At 37.2% G+C, this 16,370-nt stretch overlaps 1 protein-coding gene and 1 pseudogene across 3 annotated transcripts in view; both read left to right on the top strand.

Moving 5' to 3' along the window:
- CWF19L2 (CWF19 like cell cycle control factor 2) overlaps positions 1-16,370 on the top strand; it is a 101,972-nt gene that overhangs the window by 70,935 nt on the left and 14,667 nt on the right. For all 3 annotated transcript variants that reach the window (XR_003549769.1, XM_006150942.3, XM_006150943.3), the window contains exons 13-16: positions 3,182-3,394; positions 11,155-11,271; positions 11,706-11,861; positions 14,926-15,006. Coding sequence is in view for 2 of the 3 variants with exons in the window: in XM_006150942.3 (XP_006151004.1) it covers positions 3,182-3,394; positions 11,155-11,271; positions 11,706-11,861; positions 14,926-15,006 (567 nt within the window). In the remaining variant the exon portion in view is untranslated. The remainder of the gene's footprint in view (positions 1-3,181; positions 3,395-11,154; positions 11,272-11,705; positions 11,862-14,925; positions 15,007-16,370) is intronic.
- Positions 4,525-9,251, top strand: LOC106735118 (prohibitin pseudogene; annotated as a pseudogene).

Raw genomic sequence — 16,370 nt, 5'->3', positions numbered from 1 at the left:
GTTGGTTCCCTGCTCTTTTTTTTAAAAAGGCTTTTTTTTTTTTTTTTTTTTTTTTTTTTGCTATAGGGCACATTCCCTCGCCAGAAAGACAGAGACAGAGAGATAGAAAGCAAGAAATCACCCCCCAGGGAGGATGGCCACGCCACAATCCCTTCTCCTCCATTCTCCTCTTGGAGTCTTGGGCACCCATGCACACATGCCCGGTGTGCGTTTAAGTCACTGGGTCCGGGACTCGAACCGAGATTGACTACATGGTTGTTCAGCGACGTAGCCATTACGCTAACTGCTGGTCCCGAGTTGTAAGAGTTTATATAGTCTAGATGTAAGTCGCTTATTGGATATATGATTTATGAGTATTTTCTCCTATTCTGTGAATTGTTTTTTCACTATATTGATAGTATCCTTTGATGTACAAAAATTTATAAGATTGAATAAAGTCATATTCTTTTTTCATTGTTGATAATGCCTGGCTTTTGGTGTTGTAACCAAGAAACAATTGCCAGGGGCTAGACAGAGGTGCAGCCGTGAAACACATGTTCTGGGAGGCAGTCCACCTAGGAAGGTTCCTGGCTGAAGTTCAGACATCCTGAAGTACACCAGGCACATGATCCAGGGCTGACTAAAGCTGGGAGTAGATTATGGCATTGAGATCCTTTGAGGGTGCCTTCTTTCTGTCTCTGGTTCTCTTGTGCATGGAAGGAAGACATAAACTTAAAACAAAAAAAACACCGAAACGTTGCCAAGTTCAGCAACATGAAGGTTTTTTTTTTTTTTTTATGGTTTCTTCTAAGAATGTTAAAGTTCAGCTCTTATGTTTAGGTTTTTGATCCATTTTGAATTAATTTTTGTATATGCTGTAAAGTAAGTTTCCAACTGAAGTTTTTGCATGTGGATATTTAGTTTTCCCACCACCATTGGTCTAAAAGATTATCATTTCCCTGTTGAATGATCTTGGCACTCTTGTCCAAAATCATTTGACCACGTGTGCGAGGATTTATTTCTGGGCTGTTGTATTCCATTGGACTACATTCCTGTGTTCTTGCTAGTAGTATACTGTTTTGACTACTTTTGCAGAAAGTTTTAAAATCAGCAAGTTTGGAACCTCGTTCTTTGTTCTTGCTTTTTCAAGGTTGCTTAGCTATTTAGGATCTCTTGAGAATTCATAGGAATTTTAGGATTTTTTTTCTGTTTCTGGAAAAAAACGTCATTGGGATTTCTATAGGGATTGGATCAAAAGTTTAGATTGCTTTGTGCAGTATTGCTATTTCCCCTCCCACCCCTTTTCTAAAAATTTGCTGTAGGGCTCATGGACCATGCACTCATCAGAGAGAGCGAAAGTACCAAGTACCCCCCTCCCCTGGGGGAGGGGAATGGACTTGCCTCAGTCCCTTTTTCATTCTTCCCTTGGAATTTTGGACACACACACACGTGTGTGGTGTGTTTTTGAAGCCACAGGGTCTAGGACTTCAAAACCAAAAACTATGTGGGATCCAGCGACCTTAACCCCCATGCAAGTTGGCTAGTGTACCTTCTTCTTTCTTTTAATCTCTTTTCTTTTAATTCTTATAACCATTTTATCACATTTTTCTGTTCTGTTGGGAATAGAGATTCTCCAAGTTCTAAAATTTGTCATTTACTAAATTGAGCTTATACAATATTATCAGCATTCTTTGGCATTCTGTCTAAAGGATGAAGAGGCAAATTTTCATGCTCATGTTCCTTTTCTTTACCTACTTTCATCCAGCAATTTTGTCTACTTTCTGCATCCTAGGCTTATTATTTATTTTCCACTATCTGGTAATAGTTTATTAAAAATTGTTGGCTGTTGGGGAACCAGGAGGTGGCGTGATAGTTAAGTGCACTGAATTTCCACATGGCTGACTGTTGTTTAAGTCCCAGACCTGGTGGCTTTCTTTCTTTCTTACTCTCTCTCTCTTTCTCTCTGGTCAAATTAAAATAATAATAATGATGATGAATAAAATAAAATAATTCTTTAAAAAAATTGGCTGTTGTCAAACGTGAAGAAATGATAGGAAGAGGATCATAGGAAGGGATTACATGAGTGATAAATTAAAAACATTTTGGATCAAACCCCAAAAAGAAGATAATGTGTAAAAATACAAATAATGAGAGGCCATACAAGGAGGGAATTACAATCATTATTCTTGGATAGATTAGCCCAGTATTTTAGATGTGTTGAAGGATCATTCAGACTTAATTGGAAAGACTGTATCATATTAAATTCAAACACTATACATAAATGAGAGCACAAGAAGATTAATATGCCCAAGGCTATATAGACAAGACAGAGAATTTTACCATGGTCAGGATAGCTGGTGCCACAGTAGTTGAAGTAGCTGGATTCAACATGACCTACAGTGTGGTACAAGTCCCAGACCCTGTGGCTTGAAAAAGCACTCTGGAGTGTGTGTGTGCGCGCACACACCTAGAATCCTTAGAGGAGAGGGAGGAGAAGGGATTGCCTTGTGGTCATCGCCCTAGCTGGGACTTTCGCACTTTCCCTCTCTTTCTCTGGTGGGTGCTCATGCCCTATAACAAATACAAAAATGATTTTTGTTTTGTTTTGTTTTACCATGGACATTTTGACTGTAGAATCTGAGGATTAACCATTGTTTTTCTGTGTGTATAATCTAGTAGGCCAAACCAGAGTTTGAACTTGATCCTGTACACAGCGTACAACTCCTTGAGAATTTTAAGCAGGGACATAGATAAAATAAGTAAACGAAATTATATTTTGCATTTTAAAAGCATTGATCTGTCTCTCTGCTGGGGGAGTTGTGGAGAAGGAGGTATGAGATATAGTATAAAAATGCTTCATGTTCTATGTATTCTATGAGGTAACTTTAAAGTGAAAGTAGTTTCTTAACCTCTATGTGGATCAGTTTTCTCATTTGTTAAATGAAAATAATAATGCTTCCTACCTTCCTACCCAATAGGAATGTAAAACATAATCAAATGACATAGAATTGCACTTTGTAAATATTCAGGGACACTTAACTGTGATGATGATTATTGGTTAACTCTTCAAGGTCAGGCTTAAATTTTAATCATGCTTTCTTATTTCTGAATGTATGGGTTTTATAGAACGAACAGATATAACTTAGGATTCTACTGTACAATAAAATCTTCACAACTGCGTGCTATTATTTTGATTTTTCAGTTCATGGGAAAAACAGATGGGGACTATTACACTCTGGATGACATGTTCGTTTCCAAAGCAGCTGAAAGAGAACGTTTTGGTGAAGAGGAAGAGAACCAGAGGAAAAAAGCAATTGCTGAGCATCAGAGCCTCGCTGCACAAATGGAAAAATGTCTATACTGTTTTGACAGCTCTCAGTTTCCCAAGCACCTTATTATTGCAATAGGTGTTAAGGTAAGTGTTATCACATGTATTGATTTTGCTTACCCTTTCATAGAACCTGTTTATTTCTTCATAGACTATCACAATTTGAAGAAGTTTGTATTTTCTTTGTTTTGATTGTTTAATGATTTATCCCCTAATTGTCTTAAAGCTTAAAGCTCTGTGAAACTGAGGTAACTTTTGCTTACCATTGTATGCCAAGCTAGCCCTATTCATAACACATATTAGTCATTTTTTAAAAAGAATTACGTACTTAATTTATTGTCATTTTTTTTTTCAGTTTGTTGTAGAGCATGCGTGCTCACCAGGGAGAAACAGGGAGAGAGTGTGAGAGAGAGAAAGCGAGAGCCAAGAGCAAGTGAGAAAGCAAGCTGTCCGTGACTCGAACCACAGTCGGCCATGTTCAGTGCCTTAACTACCACACTGCCTGCCAGTCCCATAATAGTTGTCTCTTTCCATCAATATTTATTGATTTAATTCTTACATTAAGTAAATAATTTTTGTATTTCTAACATATGCTGGACCCTAGTTAGTCACTAGGGAAAAGTAGAGAATCAGATGGACTTCTGCAACTTGAATTCTAGTTGAAATAGAGCAGAAGATAAAGTAATAATCATCCTGATTTAAAAGAATTTTAATTATCTTAAAACAAACAAAGTGGAGGAATGGGCAAAATAATGAGAAAGTATTATTTTTGGTAAGGTGGTCTGAAAGGCTTCTCTAAGGTGTTTTAGTAAAAGTACATAATGGCAAGGAGCAAATGATATGCAGATAAGAATGAATAATGCTTCAGTAGGGAGTATCAGTGAGTGAAAAGCCTTGAGAAGGAAATGAGCTTGGTTGGCATCCATGGAAGAGAAAAATGCTGGAGTGTAGTGAGTGAGGAAAAACAGAAGAGGTTGAGTGCTTCAGATCATTAAGGTAGTTAATTTATAGATTTTTTTTGTAACGTTATCACTTTTCCTTTTCTTCTCTTTTCCCTTTTTCCATACTTTGTATCAAACAGCAAATGTAAAAATTACATCAAAAAGTTAACCATTTAAAAAAATAAGTGGAATCTATAGACTAAAGGCAGAGGGACCTGATACAGTCGCTGTGACAGTTATGTAATTTGAAGTGGAACTGAACAATGAAGTAAAAGGATGGCGGATGGTGGGAGCCCGCTTTCTCACTATTTGAATGAGAACTTATATTGTATTGGGTCATTGGAAAAGTCCGGACATATTTTTGTATGTTTTTAATGCAAAAATGCATCATGACTTTTCTCACTACCCAATAGATAAGAAAGGAGGGAAGGCTAGAAGAATGAATGTGGTATTAACAGATTAGAATTGAAGATGTTAAGTATTATTAAACTCATGTGTAGCTTGATAGAGGTATAGATGGTTGCATATGGAAATATTAATATATATATATGTGTGTGTGTGTGTGTGTGTGTGTGTATGTGTGTATCCTTACAGGCTTGTGTGTGTTCATATGCATATCTAGACCTTTCTTGACTTATTTCTTCAGAATTTAATAGTTTTTCATGGTTAGATTTTATGAATTGGGTTGTTGGAAAAGTCATGACTTTTTTTTCTATTTTTCTATGCAAAAATGAGTCATGATTTTTCTGACATCCCAATGTATAATATATTTTTAAAAAACATTTTTGGGATGCTATTGTAAATACTATTGTATTTTTTATTTCAAAATTCGATTGTTCATCGCTCATATATAGGAAAGCAGTTGATTTTTGTATAGTAACCTTGTATCCTATGATCTTGCCTAATCACTTACTCCTGGAGTTTTGTTGATTCATTGTGATTTTCCTCATAGACCATCATGCTATTTGTGAATGCTTTATTTTTTATGATATGTTTACTTGTATTTTCAATAAACTATGGGATCTTTTCCAGAGGGTCAGCAGGCAGTGGTTGAGTATTTTATATAATGAACCATAAAAAATATGACCACAGCTTGAATAAGATTTGTGTTTATTACATTTTTTTTAAGATTCCAGTCATCTACTTTTAATTTGATCTAGAAAAAGATAATGCATGGTTCGGTTATTTATTCTTTTATCAAGTATTTTTTTGAGCATCTAGTGTATGTCAGGCTTTTTGTTAGGTCCTAGAAATAAAAATATAGCTTAAGTCCTCTCAATTTGCCTACAGTTTTACAGGGAGCAGGCAAACACATAACAGATCCATTTTAACGCAGTAATATAGATGCAGAAGTGTTATGGAAAGACAAAAGAGGAAACCTTAAATTATCCTGGCATGTCAAGGAAGGCTTCCTGTAAGTAGTATGTCTTATACTTCAGTATAAGACAAATAAGACAGATTTCAGTATTTAGGAGATGGAGGAAACATGAACAAAGGCACTGAGGGTATAGAACCACATAGTGTCTTCTGGAAATTGCAGGTTATCTGAAATGAGTGCACCCCTTATTTGACTTAATGCATTAGAGGTATAAAGGCTTTACACTTGTGTTAGAGCTTAGAATGATCTGATCTTCCATTTATAACTTTAAATAAAGGAAGAGTAGTAAAGTTAGTATATAACAATCTGTATCAAAATTCAGTAGCTGAAGACAACAGTCATTCATGTCGTGATTGTTTGGATTGGCTATTTGGACTGGGTTCTGTATCTGTGTTTGTGCCTGCGGTTAGCTGCTGGATCAGTTGACATCTGGTCTAGAACCATCTCTGCCTGGATGGCTCCTTCTGTTCCATATGGCTTCTCTTCTTCCAATAGGCAAGTTTGTTCACATGGAGAATACTCTTATTCTAAGAGAATGAGTAAAATGCACAAGGCCTACTGAAGGATAGATTTGAAACCTACCACCATTACTACCACCATATTCTTTTGACCTTTATCAGTCACAAGGCCAGCCTACAACTCTACCTCTAGATTGGAGGAACTGTAGAGTGGTATTGTAAAAGGTATGGGTATATGGAAGAGTGAAAAACTGGGTACATTTGTGTAATCTACTATAAAAGACTCAAAATTTTTATATATACTCTGTTAAAATGCTATATTGGAAATACCTTGTCTTACATGGTCTCATCTAAATTCATGATTATCATTTATATAGTATTAGCAAATTTATACTTCAATCTGCCAGAATTCTAGGTTCATATATTCAACCTGCATCTATGCATGGATATTGAATAGATACTTCAAATGGAATGTCAAATCTCTGCTTCCATCTTTACCCTCACCTAATACCTATCCCTCTCATAGTCTTCCTCTTTTTAATGAATATCACCTTCATCCTCTAACTGTTTAGAGTAGGCCTTGGGGGGTAATACTTGAGTACTTTATTTCCTCATACTCCATATACTGTCTATCTCTAAATCCCATTGGATCTTTTCAAAATATATTCCTATTCGGATCACATGTCATAATCTTTGTTTCTACCATATCTTAGATTAGATCATCATCATCTATTGCTGAACTTGTATAATAGTTTCCTGATGGAAACTTCTTCCAGCTTCTTTCCTTACCCCCTTCTTTATACAGTAGCCAGAATAATCTTTTAAATTTAAGTTGAGGGACCAGCAGATGGTGTAATGGTTATGTTGCTTTACTCCCACATAGTTGACCATGGTTTGAATCCTGGACCCAACAATTTAAAATTCAAGCCAGCATGAGTGTGTGTGTGCCCAAGATCCTGAGGGGAGAATGGAGGACAAGGGACTGTGGCGTGGCCATATTCTGTGGGGGTGATTTCTCGCTTTCTGTCTCTCTGTCTCTCTGGTGAGCACATGCACCCTATAGCAAAAAATCTCTCTAAAAAAAAAAAAAGTCAATATTAGAACTGTCTTTAAGGAAAAGACCAGGTTTCTTATTGTGGCCTCTGAGGCCATATAGGTCTATTACTCTCTCTGACCTCATTTTCTGATACCCTGTCTCTCATTCTCAGTTTAGCCATGCTGGCTGCCTGTTTGGAGCAACACACGTAGTATGCTCCCTTCTTACATGCTGTTGTTCCCTTTGCCTGAGACTCTTCTTGCTGACAGTCTTCTCTTCAAAGATATCCTCAAATGTCTCTCTAACAAGTAACTCTAAAGAGTAGTTCCTTAACTTCTCCCTGGGTACTATCTATGCTCTTTTCTTGCTTTCTTTTATTTTCTTGCACCCCCCCCGCCCCCAGTTTTTGCTATAGGGTGCATGCTCTCACTGGAGAGAGAGGGGGAGGGGAAGAGAGAAATCATTCCCCATGGGGTATTCATAGCTAGCTATCTTCTTACCCACCTTCTCTTTGTATGGTGCAAGGGCAAGCAAATTCTCTAGGACCTCTTTTTGTAGGGACACTAATTCCATTCACAAGGGCTATGATTTTATGATATAATCACCTCTCAGAGGTCATACCTCCAAATGCCATCACATTGGACATTAGGGTTTAATACATGAATTTGAGAGGCATTGACGTTTAGTCTGCTGTGTTCCACGAGCTCCTTGAGGGCAGGAATTTCTGTCTCTTTGATCATTATTGATATCTTAGCATGTAGGACAGTGTCTGGCAATAGTAGGCCTTCGGTTTTGTTGATTGATGAATATATGGCTCTGCTTTCTCTGTCAAATAAAAAAAGTGCTCTTTGGGATGAGCAGATTGTGTAATGCTTACGTTGCTGGAATCCAGTGTAGTCAACTGTGGTTTGAGTCCCATACCCGGTGGCTTAAAACTCATGCTGGGTGCATGTTTGTATGTGCCCAAAATCCCAATAGGAGACTGGAGGAGAAGGGATTGCAGTGTGGCCATACCCTGGGCGGCAATTTCTTACTTTCTGTCTCTCTTTCTTTCTCTGGTGAGTACATGTGCCCTGTAGTAAAAACCGCTCGAGAAAAAAGTGCTCTTTGTTTTATGTGTTCAAATCTGTTAGATAAGGTTTTTTTTTTTTTTTTTTTTTTAATATGTCTACTTTTGTTTGGAAATAATGATTTTTTTTTTTTGAGAGGTTTTTGCTATAGCATGCGCTTGCGAGAAAGACAGAAAGTGAGAAATCACCCCCCGGGGAGATGGCCACGCTGCAATCCTCCATTCTCCTCTTTTTTTGGAGAGGTTTTTGCTGTAGGGCATGTATGCTTGCCACAAAGACAGAGAGAGACAGAGAGATAGAAAGCGAGAAATCATCTCTTGAGGGGGATGGCCACGCTGCAGTCCCTTCTACTCCATTCTCCTCTTGGGATCTTGGACATGCGCGCACACACACGCACCCGCCATGAGTTTAAGCCACCGGGTCTGGGACTCGAACCGCGGTCGACTACATGAGAGTCCAGTAACATAGCCATTATGCCAACTGCTGGTCCCTGGAATAATGACTTTTCAATACCTATTTTAGATGCTTTTAAAAATTAACTTTAGGGGGAATTCATGTGGAGGTCAGAGTGAAAGTAGGTGTGAGAGTGTCCAACAGAAGGAAGTGTGGCTTCCAGAGTGTTTGAGTCCATTGGCAAGTTCATCCTGGCCTTAGCTCTTGCAGGGGGTGTGGTGATGTCTGCCTTATGGAATGTGGATGCTGAGTACAGAGCTGTCATCTCTGATGGAGTCCGTGGAGTACAGAACATTGTGGTAGGGAGAGGGTCTCATTCCCTGGGTGCAGAAATCAGTTATCTTTGACTGCCACTCTCGACCATATAACTTGCCAGTCGTCACTGGTAGCAAAGATTTACAGAATGTCAGCATCACCCTTTTTCTGGCTTATGACCTATCAACTTCCTTGGCATCTTCATCAGCATTGGTAGGGACTATGATCAGCGTGTGCTGCCGTCTATCAGTACCGAGGTCCTCAAGTCCGTGGTGGTTTGCTTTGATGTGGGAAAACTAATCATCCAGAGAGAGCTGGTCTCTGGACAGGTGAGCAGTGTCCTTATGGAGTGAGCAGCAGCCTTTGGACTCATCCTGGATGATGTGTCATTGACACATCTGACCTTTGAGAAAGAGTTCACAGAACCAGTAGGAGCCAATCAGGTGGCTCGCAGGAAGCAGAGAGGGCCAGATTCTTGGTGGAAGAAGCCAAGCAGCAGAAGAAGGCAGCCATCTTCTCTGCCGAGGTTGATACCAAGGCTGATTGCCAACTCACTGGACACTGTAGGCGACAGCCTCATTGAGCTGCACAAGCTGGAGGCCACAGAGGGTCTTTGCCCTCCAGCAGTCAGGCTCCTGTCAGTGGGGCAGCCAGCGAGACCTGCCCCAATGAGGCCTGCTCAGCCCGTGCCTCCTCGGGCCAGCTGAGTTACAGCCCTGATGGTTCTTGACAGACTTCCTTTTATCCTCCCCAGAAATCACTGTGAAATTTGGTGATGGACTTAAAGTGAAGGATATAAAAGTAAAACCATTTAAGAGCTCTTAAAAAACTGAACTTTATTGCAGGTTATACTGCTTATGAATGATGCTTGTATGAGATTCTTTATCTCAATAACTGTATAGGAAGTTTAGTTATTTCTTTTAATATTCCTTTTTTTTAAAACAAAGAATGTGGTTGTGATTTTATTATAAATGTAGTTAAATCTAGGTAAGTGTATGTACTATATATGTATATGCCCATTATTGTGCTGTATCTTCTCAGCAGTTTAAAAATTTTGCATCATTTGGTACAATAAATAAGTAGTGTCTGTCGTGCAAAATATTTCTAGCTAAAGCCTAACAAAAAATAATAGGAAATAAGATCAGGTTCCTTTGTAGAATATTATTTATGTTCCTCATGAAACCATTGCTCATTGCATATATACTAAATAACCTTTAAAAAGAAAAAGACAGTTTGTATATAATGGAAAAAGAGCACCAGCTTTTTTTTTTTTAAGAATTATTTTATTTAAGTTTAAATATCTATCTATCTATCTATTTATTTATTTAAATTTGACCAGAGAGGGACAGAGTGAGAGTGAGAGTGAGTGAGTGAGTGAGAGAGAGAGAGAGGGAGAGAGAGAAAGGGAAAGTGAGAAAGAAAACAAGTCACCAAGTCTGGGACTCAAACTGTGGTTGGCCATGTGGGACTCCAGTATCCTTAACTACCACACCACCCGCCGGCCCCATACCAGCTTTTAAGTAATATGTATACAGAGCAGTAAAACCATACTGAGATCATTTCAGCAGGGTTAATGCTCTCGTCTCAATTAATAAGAAAAAGGAAGTCTAATAGTCATCAGCTAATAGTCATCAGCTAGACCATTACCAGACCATGTAGCTTTCTCTCCTAGAAAAGGTGCTGTTTCAAGGTTTTTCAAAGTCTGTAGCTCTCTCTGATCAAGGGTAAAGTGTTATTCATTATGCCCCCCCACCCCCTGCTTTTTTTTTTTTTTTTTTTTTTTTAAGAAATTCTTGCTATAAGGCATATGTGCTTGCTAGAGAGATAGACAAAAAGAGAAAAATCACCCCCCTTCTCCTTTCTCCTCTCAAGATTTTGGGCATGCATGCATATGCACCCAGCATGTGAGTTTTAAGCCACCAGGTCTGGGACTTGAACTGCTCCCCACTGCATGGGAGTCCAGTGACGTAACCATTATGCTACTTGCTATTCCCACTTTATACCTTTCTTAATATTTGTCTGATGTTTAAAATTGATAGCTACAGTCTAAATTTTTAGTTAATAAAAAGTCATCCTTATGGCTTTTAAAATAGTTTTAAAAATGAAATATCTTTAAAAAATTTAAAATAAAAACAACTTCTTATAAGCAAGTGTGCTTTATTAAGTAGTAGCCAGTTTTCCCTACTGGGTGCTTGTCTCTTACAACTGAGAAGAAATAGAAATAATGTTTCGCCCTTGGTATTTTGTTCCCCATAGGTTTATTTATGTTTACCCAACTTCCGATCTCTTACGGAGGGACACTGCCTGATAGTCCCTTTGCAGCACCACAGAGCAGCTACCTTATTGGATGAAGATATCTGGGAGGAAATTCAGGTCAGCACTATAATGCTTTTCATCATTGGAAAGCTCAAGAGCAATTTTATAAACTGTTGTGTTTAACATTATACAAAATTGGGTAAAGGAGGAAAAATCAAATTCTTTTATACAAATAATGGTATTATACTTCCTTTTGTGTTATAAAAGAAATGTATTGTTAGAAGTTAAAGATTACTGTAAGGTAGTGAACTAATGAAATATCTGAAACCTAGTTTATTTACTGACAGGTTTTTTGTTTGTTTGTTTTTCTTTTAAATATGTACAATTCAAATTAATTATACTATAGTGAGTATTCTTATGTTTTATTCACTTTGGTTTTTGGGTGTATTATAAGAATGCTTTAATTTAGCACAAAACATTGTGGCACAAGCCACTTTTTTCAACTGCTTTTTATCACTGTTATCTAGTAACATTTAAATTAATTTCCTTAGATGTTCAGAAAATCATTGGTAAAAATGTTTGAAGATAAAGGATTGGACTGTGTCTTTTTAGAAACTAATATGAGCATGAAGAAACAGTATCATATGGTTTATGAATGTATTCCTCTTCCAAAAGAAGTGGGTGATATGGCTCCCATCTATTTTAAGGTATTTATAGGTAGTTTTTGTATGCATACGTACTTGGCTGTAGTGCTGTTTTATAAATACAATGTCTTTTTTCATGTATTTTTCTTTGGATTGTATGCTGAACATCTTTGTTGGAAGAAATTTGGGATGTTGACTTTTTTAAAAGTATGGTTTGCTTAGAAGTATGAATATATTGATCAGAAGGTAACTTACAATTTCTGTTTTTATTTTCTCATTTCCCAAGTGAAGTCAGTATTTTACCTTGAAATATTTTCAAGTCAAAATTGTAATCATATCTCTAGAAAACGGATTATTGAAATACTCTAGAGCCAAGGGTAATAACATACAAATAATACAAATTACTATTGCTTAGAAACGTTATTGCTGTAAATTTTAGCATTTAATAATGCATCAAGCTCTTTGTAAGAAAAATCATTTCTAGCCTTGATACACATCTTTGGACATGTAATAAATGACTGGAATTCATAACCGAATTAACACTGTATTATAGCAGTTTTTACTCAGTATTATGTTTTTGATGCTAAACGGAATTTACAGATTGATACAGATGTGCAAAGAAAAAGGGAATATTTCTTTATTTGTTTAAGAAGGTTGCATGTGGGACCAACAGGTGGCGGAATGGTTATGTTGCTCGACTCCCACATGGCCAACCATGCATGTTTCGAATCCCAAACCTGGCACTTTGAAGCTCAGGTCAGGTGCATGCATGTGTGTGCTCAAAATACCAAGAGGAGAATGGAAGAGAAGAGATTGTGGCATGGCCATCCCCTCTGGAGGGAGATTTCTTACTTTCTGTCTCTCTCTCTCTCTCTGTCTCTGTCTGCTATAGAGTGAGCATGCGCACTCTATAGCAAAAATCTCTCTCTAAAAGAAAAAAAAAGATAAGAAGGTTGCATATGAAATATTTTGACAGTATGGGGTAGTAAAATTAATTAATATAAAGTGTAAGTCCCAGTGAAAAGGATTATTAACTTGTTAATATTAATGAGTTGATAAAAATCTGTTTTATTTATAGAAATCTCTAAAGACAACCTGATTTGGTGTGAAGAATTATGCAACTTAAGTATAGGAGATAATCTGAAAGACCCATGTCTTTACCATGTTAACGAAAATGTAGTTGAGAAACAGCTTCTACTTTTCCAATGTGTTTTTTATACTTCATCAGAAGAGTCTTAGGTGATTGTGAACTAGAAATATGTGAGGCATATGACCCAACATAGAACAGCTACTGTTGTTCATGTGGGGCGACAGAAACGTCACCTCTTCGCAGAGTGGTATATTCCTTTTCTTTTCCACACTAAACTTTCTGTGATCACTAACAATATATTTTATTTATTTGGTTTAGCTTCACTTTTATATTGAATGTGCTACAACCTTTTGAATATGGAACAACAATATACCTGATAATATTTACACTGTACTTATTTGAAAATCAATTTTATTTAAAAAATTTGTTTCATTATACTACTATACAGAAATTGGATTATTTTATATTCATCATCATGGATATTTTTATATTAAATATTTCTTTTTTTTTTTTTTTTTTGAGAGGTTTTTGCTATAGGGCCCTTGCACTCAACACAAAGATGGAGAGAGATAGAGGCAGAAAGTGAGAAATCACCCCCCAGGGGGAATAGCCATGCTGCATTCCCTTCTCCTCCATTCTTCTCTTGGGATCTTGGGCACGCATACACTCATGCCTGGCGTGAGTTTAAGCCACCGGGTCCAGGACTCAAACCGCTGTCGACTACATGGGAGTTCTGTTACATAGCCATTACACCAACTGCTGGTCCCTTAAATATTTCTTTATTGTGAATACTAATACTGCTTAGCTTAGCAAGCCCTTTTAAAAATTTTATTATTATTATTTTTTAAATTTGCCATAGGGCATATGCATTCACAGAAACAGAGAGAGAGAGAGAGAGAGCACGTGCACTAGTGTGTGCGAGTGAGCAAGCCACCAGGTCTGGGACTCAAACTGTAGTCAGCCATGTGGGAGTCCATCATCTTAACCTCCATGCCACTTGCTGGCTCCAGCCTAGCAAGTCTTTTTTCTTTTTTTAAAAAGAAATTTTTGCAGGACCAACAGTTAGTGTGATGGCTGTGTCTCTGGACTCCCATGTAGTCGACTTCTGTTCAAGTCCTGGACCCTTAACCTCCATGCCACTTGCTGGCTCCAGCCTAGCAAGTCTTTTTTCTTTTTTTAAAAAGAAATTTTTGCAGGACCAACAGTTAGTGTGATGGCTGTGTCTCTGGACTCCCATGTAGTCGACTTCTGTTCAAGTCCTGGACCCTTAACCTCCATGCCACTTGCTGGCTCCAGCCTAGCAAGTCTTTTTTCTTTTTTTAAAAAGAAATTTTTGCTATATGATGCATATACTTGCTGGAGAGACAGAGAGACAGAAAGTGAGAAATCATCCCCTTTAGGGGATGGCCATACCCCAGAGCTTTCTCCTCCACCCTTTTCTCGTGATTTTGGGCCCACACTCACACGCGTCCAGCATAAATTTTAAGCTGCCAGGTCCCGGACCCAAACTGCGGTCGACTAAGTGGGAGTACAGTGATGTAATCATTATGCCATCTGCTGGTGCCCTAGCAAGTCTTATAGTTTTATTCTTATGTATTCTTCTCATTGCATTTTTAAAAAATAGACTGTATTTTTTAGAACAGTTTCTCCTTGCATTTTTTTACTTCTCTATTGTATGGGCAAAAATAGTTCAAGTGTTGTGTTGCCAGAAAGTATATAAACTACTCTGTTGATACTTTGAAGAACATTAAAACTAAATGAATTTATTTGAGTAGATTTCTGTAAATATAGAATGACTTTTTGAACTTTCGTGAGTGAAGAGTTATGAAAGAGTAAAAGATTATTTCAACTGAAGATAGGACTCGGAAAAAAAAATTAAGGTTTCAATTTTAAATAACTAAAATTAAAGCCTTAATCCATTCAGAATAACGGTCTACTACATACTGTCCACTCTGTAAGTAACTCACTGTAGTACTGTTTTAAACTGTGTCTTTATATTTGCTTATATATTATTTTTAACAAATGACTATTTCTTAGAAAGCCATAATGGAATCTGATGAAGAGTGGTCCATGAACAAGAAGTTGATTGATCTCTCTTCCAAAGATATCAGAAAATCTGTAAGTATCATTTTTTTTTTCCTAATAAAAATTTACCCTTATGGTTAGGATCTTCATTAATTTCCTTATCTTAGAAAGAGGCCATTTGACTGAGTGGCTAAAGGTGAAGTAACTAATTCCACACATCAAAAAGAAATTACTTTCATCCTATTTAGTCAAGAAAATACTTGTGTATAGAAGGTTTTATTTGTACACGTGAATGTTTTTCACTGACCTTTAGCCTCTGTCACTGTAATTGGCTGTGGCAGCTGTTCAGATCTGCCATGAGATGTCCTCTGATGGGCTTCTCAGTCCCTTGGGGGGACTGAGAGGAGCTTTCTTACTGAAATTAGAATGAGAGAAAAATATTTCTTAGAGGCCTTGTTTAGAATGGTATTCCTTTTCTCTTTATATGCAAAGGTTCTCTCTTAGGTTCTTATTTTATTTTCTTGCTTACATTTATTTATTTATCTATATATTTATTTGCTCTGCTTTTCAAGCCACCTGGTCTGGGACTCAAACCACAGTCAGCCATGTGAGAATCCAGGGCTGTAACCACCACACCACCTGCTGGCCCTCAGTTTTGTTCTTATATAAACAGTTGTTTAATTAGATTATGGCTTTTTTGCTCTTTGGGGATTTGACTAACCAAGTTTCTTAGTGGTTGATTTGCAGATTAACTTTTAGATGTTAAGTTATACCTAAATTGAGTACTTTTATAATGACTTCTCTCTTTTCTAGAAATACAAATGAAGTAGAATAGAGACTTAATAGAAGTGTGCACCCCTTTTTTTTCTATTCAAAAGAAATTTATTCTACAAATATTTATTAAGTGCCTACTGTTTACCAGGCACTCTGCGAGGTGGTGTTTTTTTGTGCATAGTGGAACAGAACAGGAATTCCCTGCCTTTATGGCACTTGTATTCTAGTGCAGGGGTTTACAACTCAAAACTATATCTACATCTACTGCCTGTTGGTATAAAGAGTTTTATTGGAATACAGCCACACCTATTGTTTATATATAACTTATGGCTACTTTCACGGTACAAGGACAGAATCTGAGTCATCCCAGCAGAGACCATATGATCCTGCACAACCAATAATACGTTATCTGACTCTTTGACAGAAAAGTTTTCCAATCTCAGTCTAGTAGCTGTCACTAGAATATTTTCCCCTTATTTCTTTTTTTTCTTTCCATTTATTTATTTATTTTTACATTTTTCCAGAAACATTTACTTTACATAACAAAAAATTTTTGCGTAATGGCGATGTCACTGGACTCCCATGTAGTTGACTGTGGTTCAAGTCCTGGACCCAGTGGCTTAAACTCATGCCAGGCATGTGTGCATGCGTGCCCAAGATTCTTTTTTTTTTTTTTTTTTTTT

The sequence above is a fragment of the Tupaia chinensis genome, unplaced genomic scaffold (genome assembly GCF_000334495.1).
Source record: "Tupaia chinensis unplaced genomic scaffold, TupChi_1.0 Scaffold000311_2, whole genome shotgun sequence".
NCBI classification, from domain to species: domain Eukaryota; kingdom Metazoa; phylum Chordata; class Mammalia; order Scandentia; family Tupaiidae; genus Tupaia; species Tupaia belangeri.
Note: the sequence above shows the minus strand (reverse complement) of the source record. Positions and strands in the feature narration are given on the sequence as shown.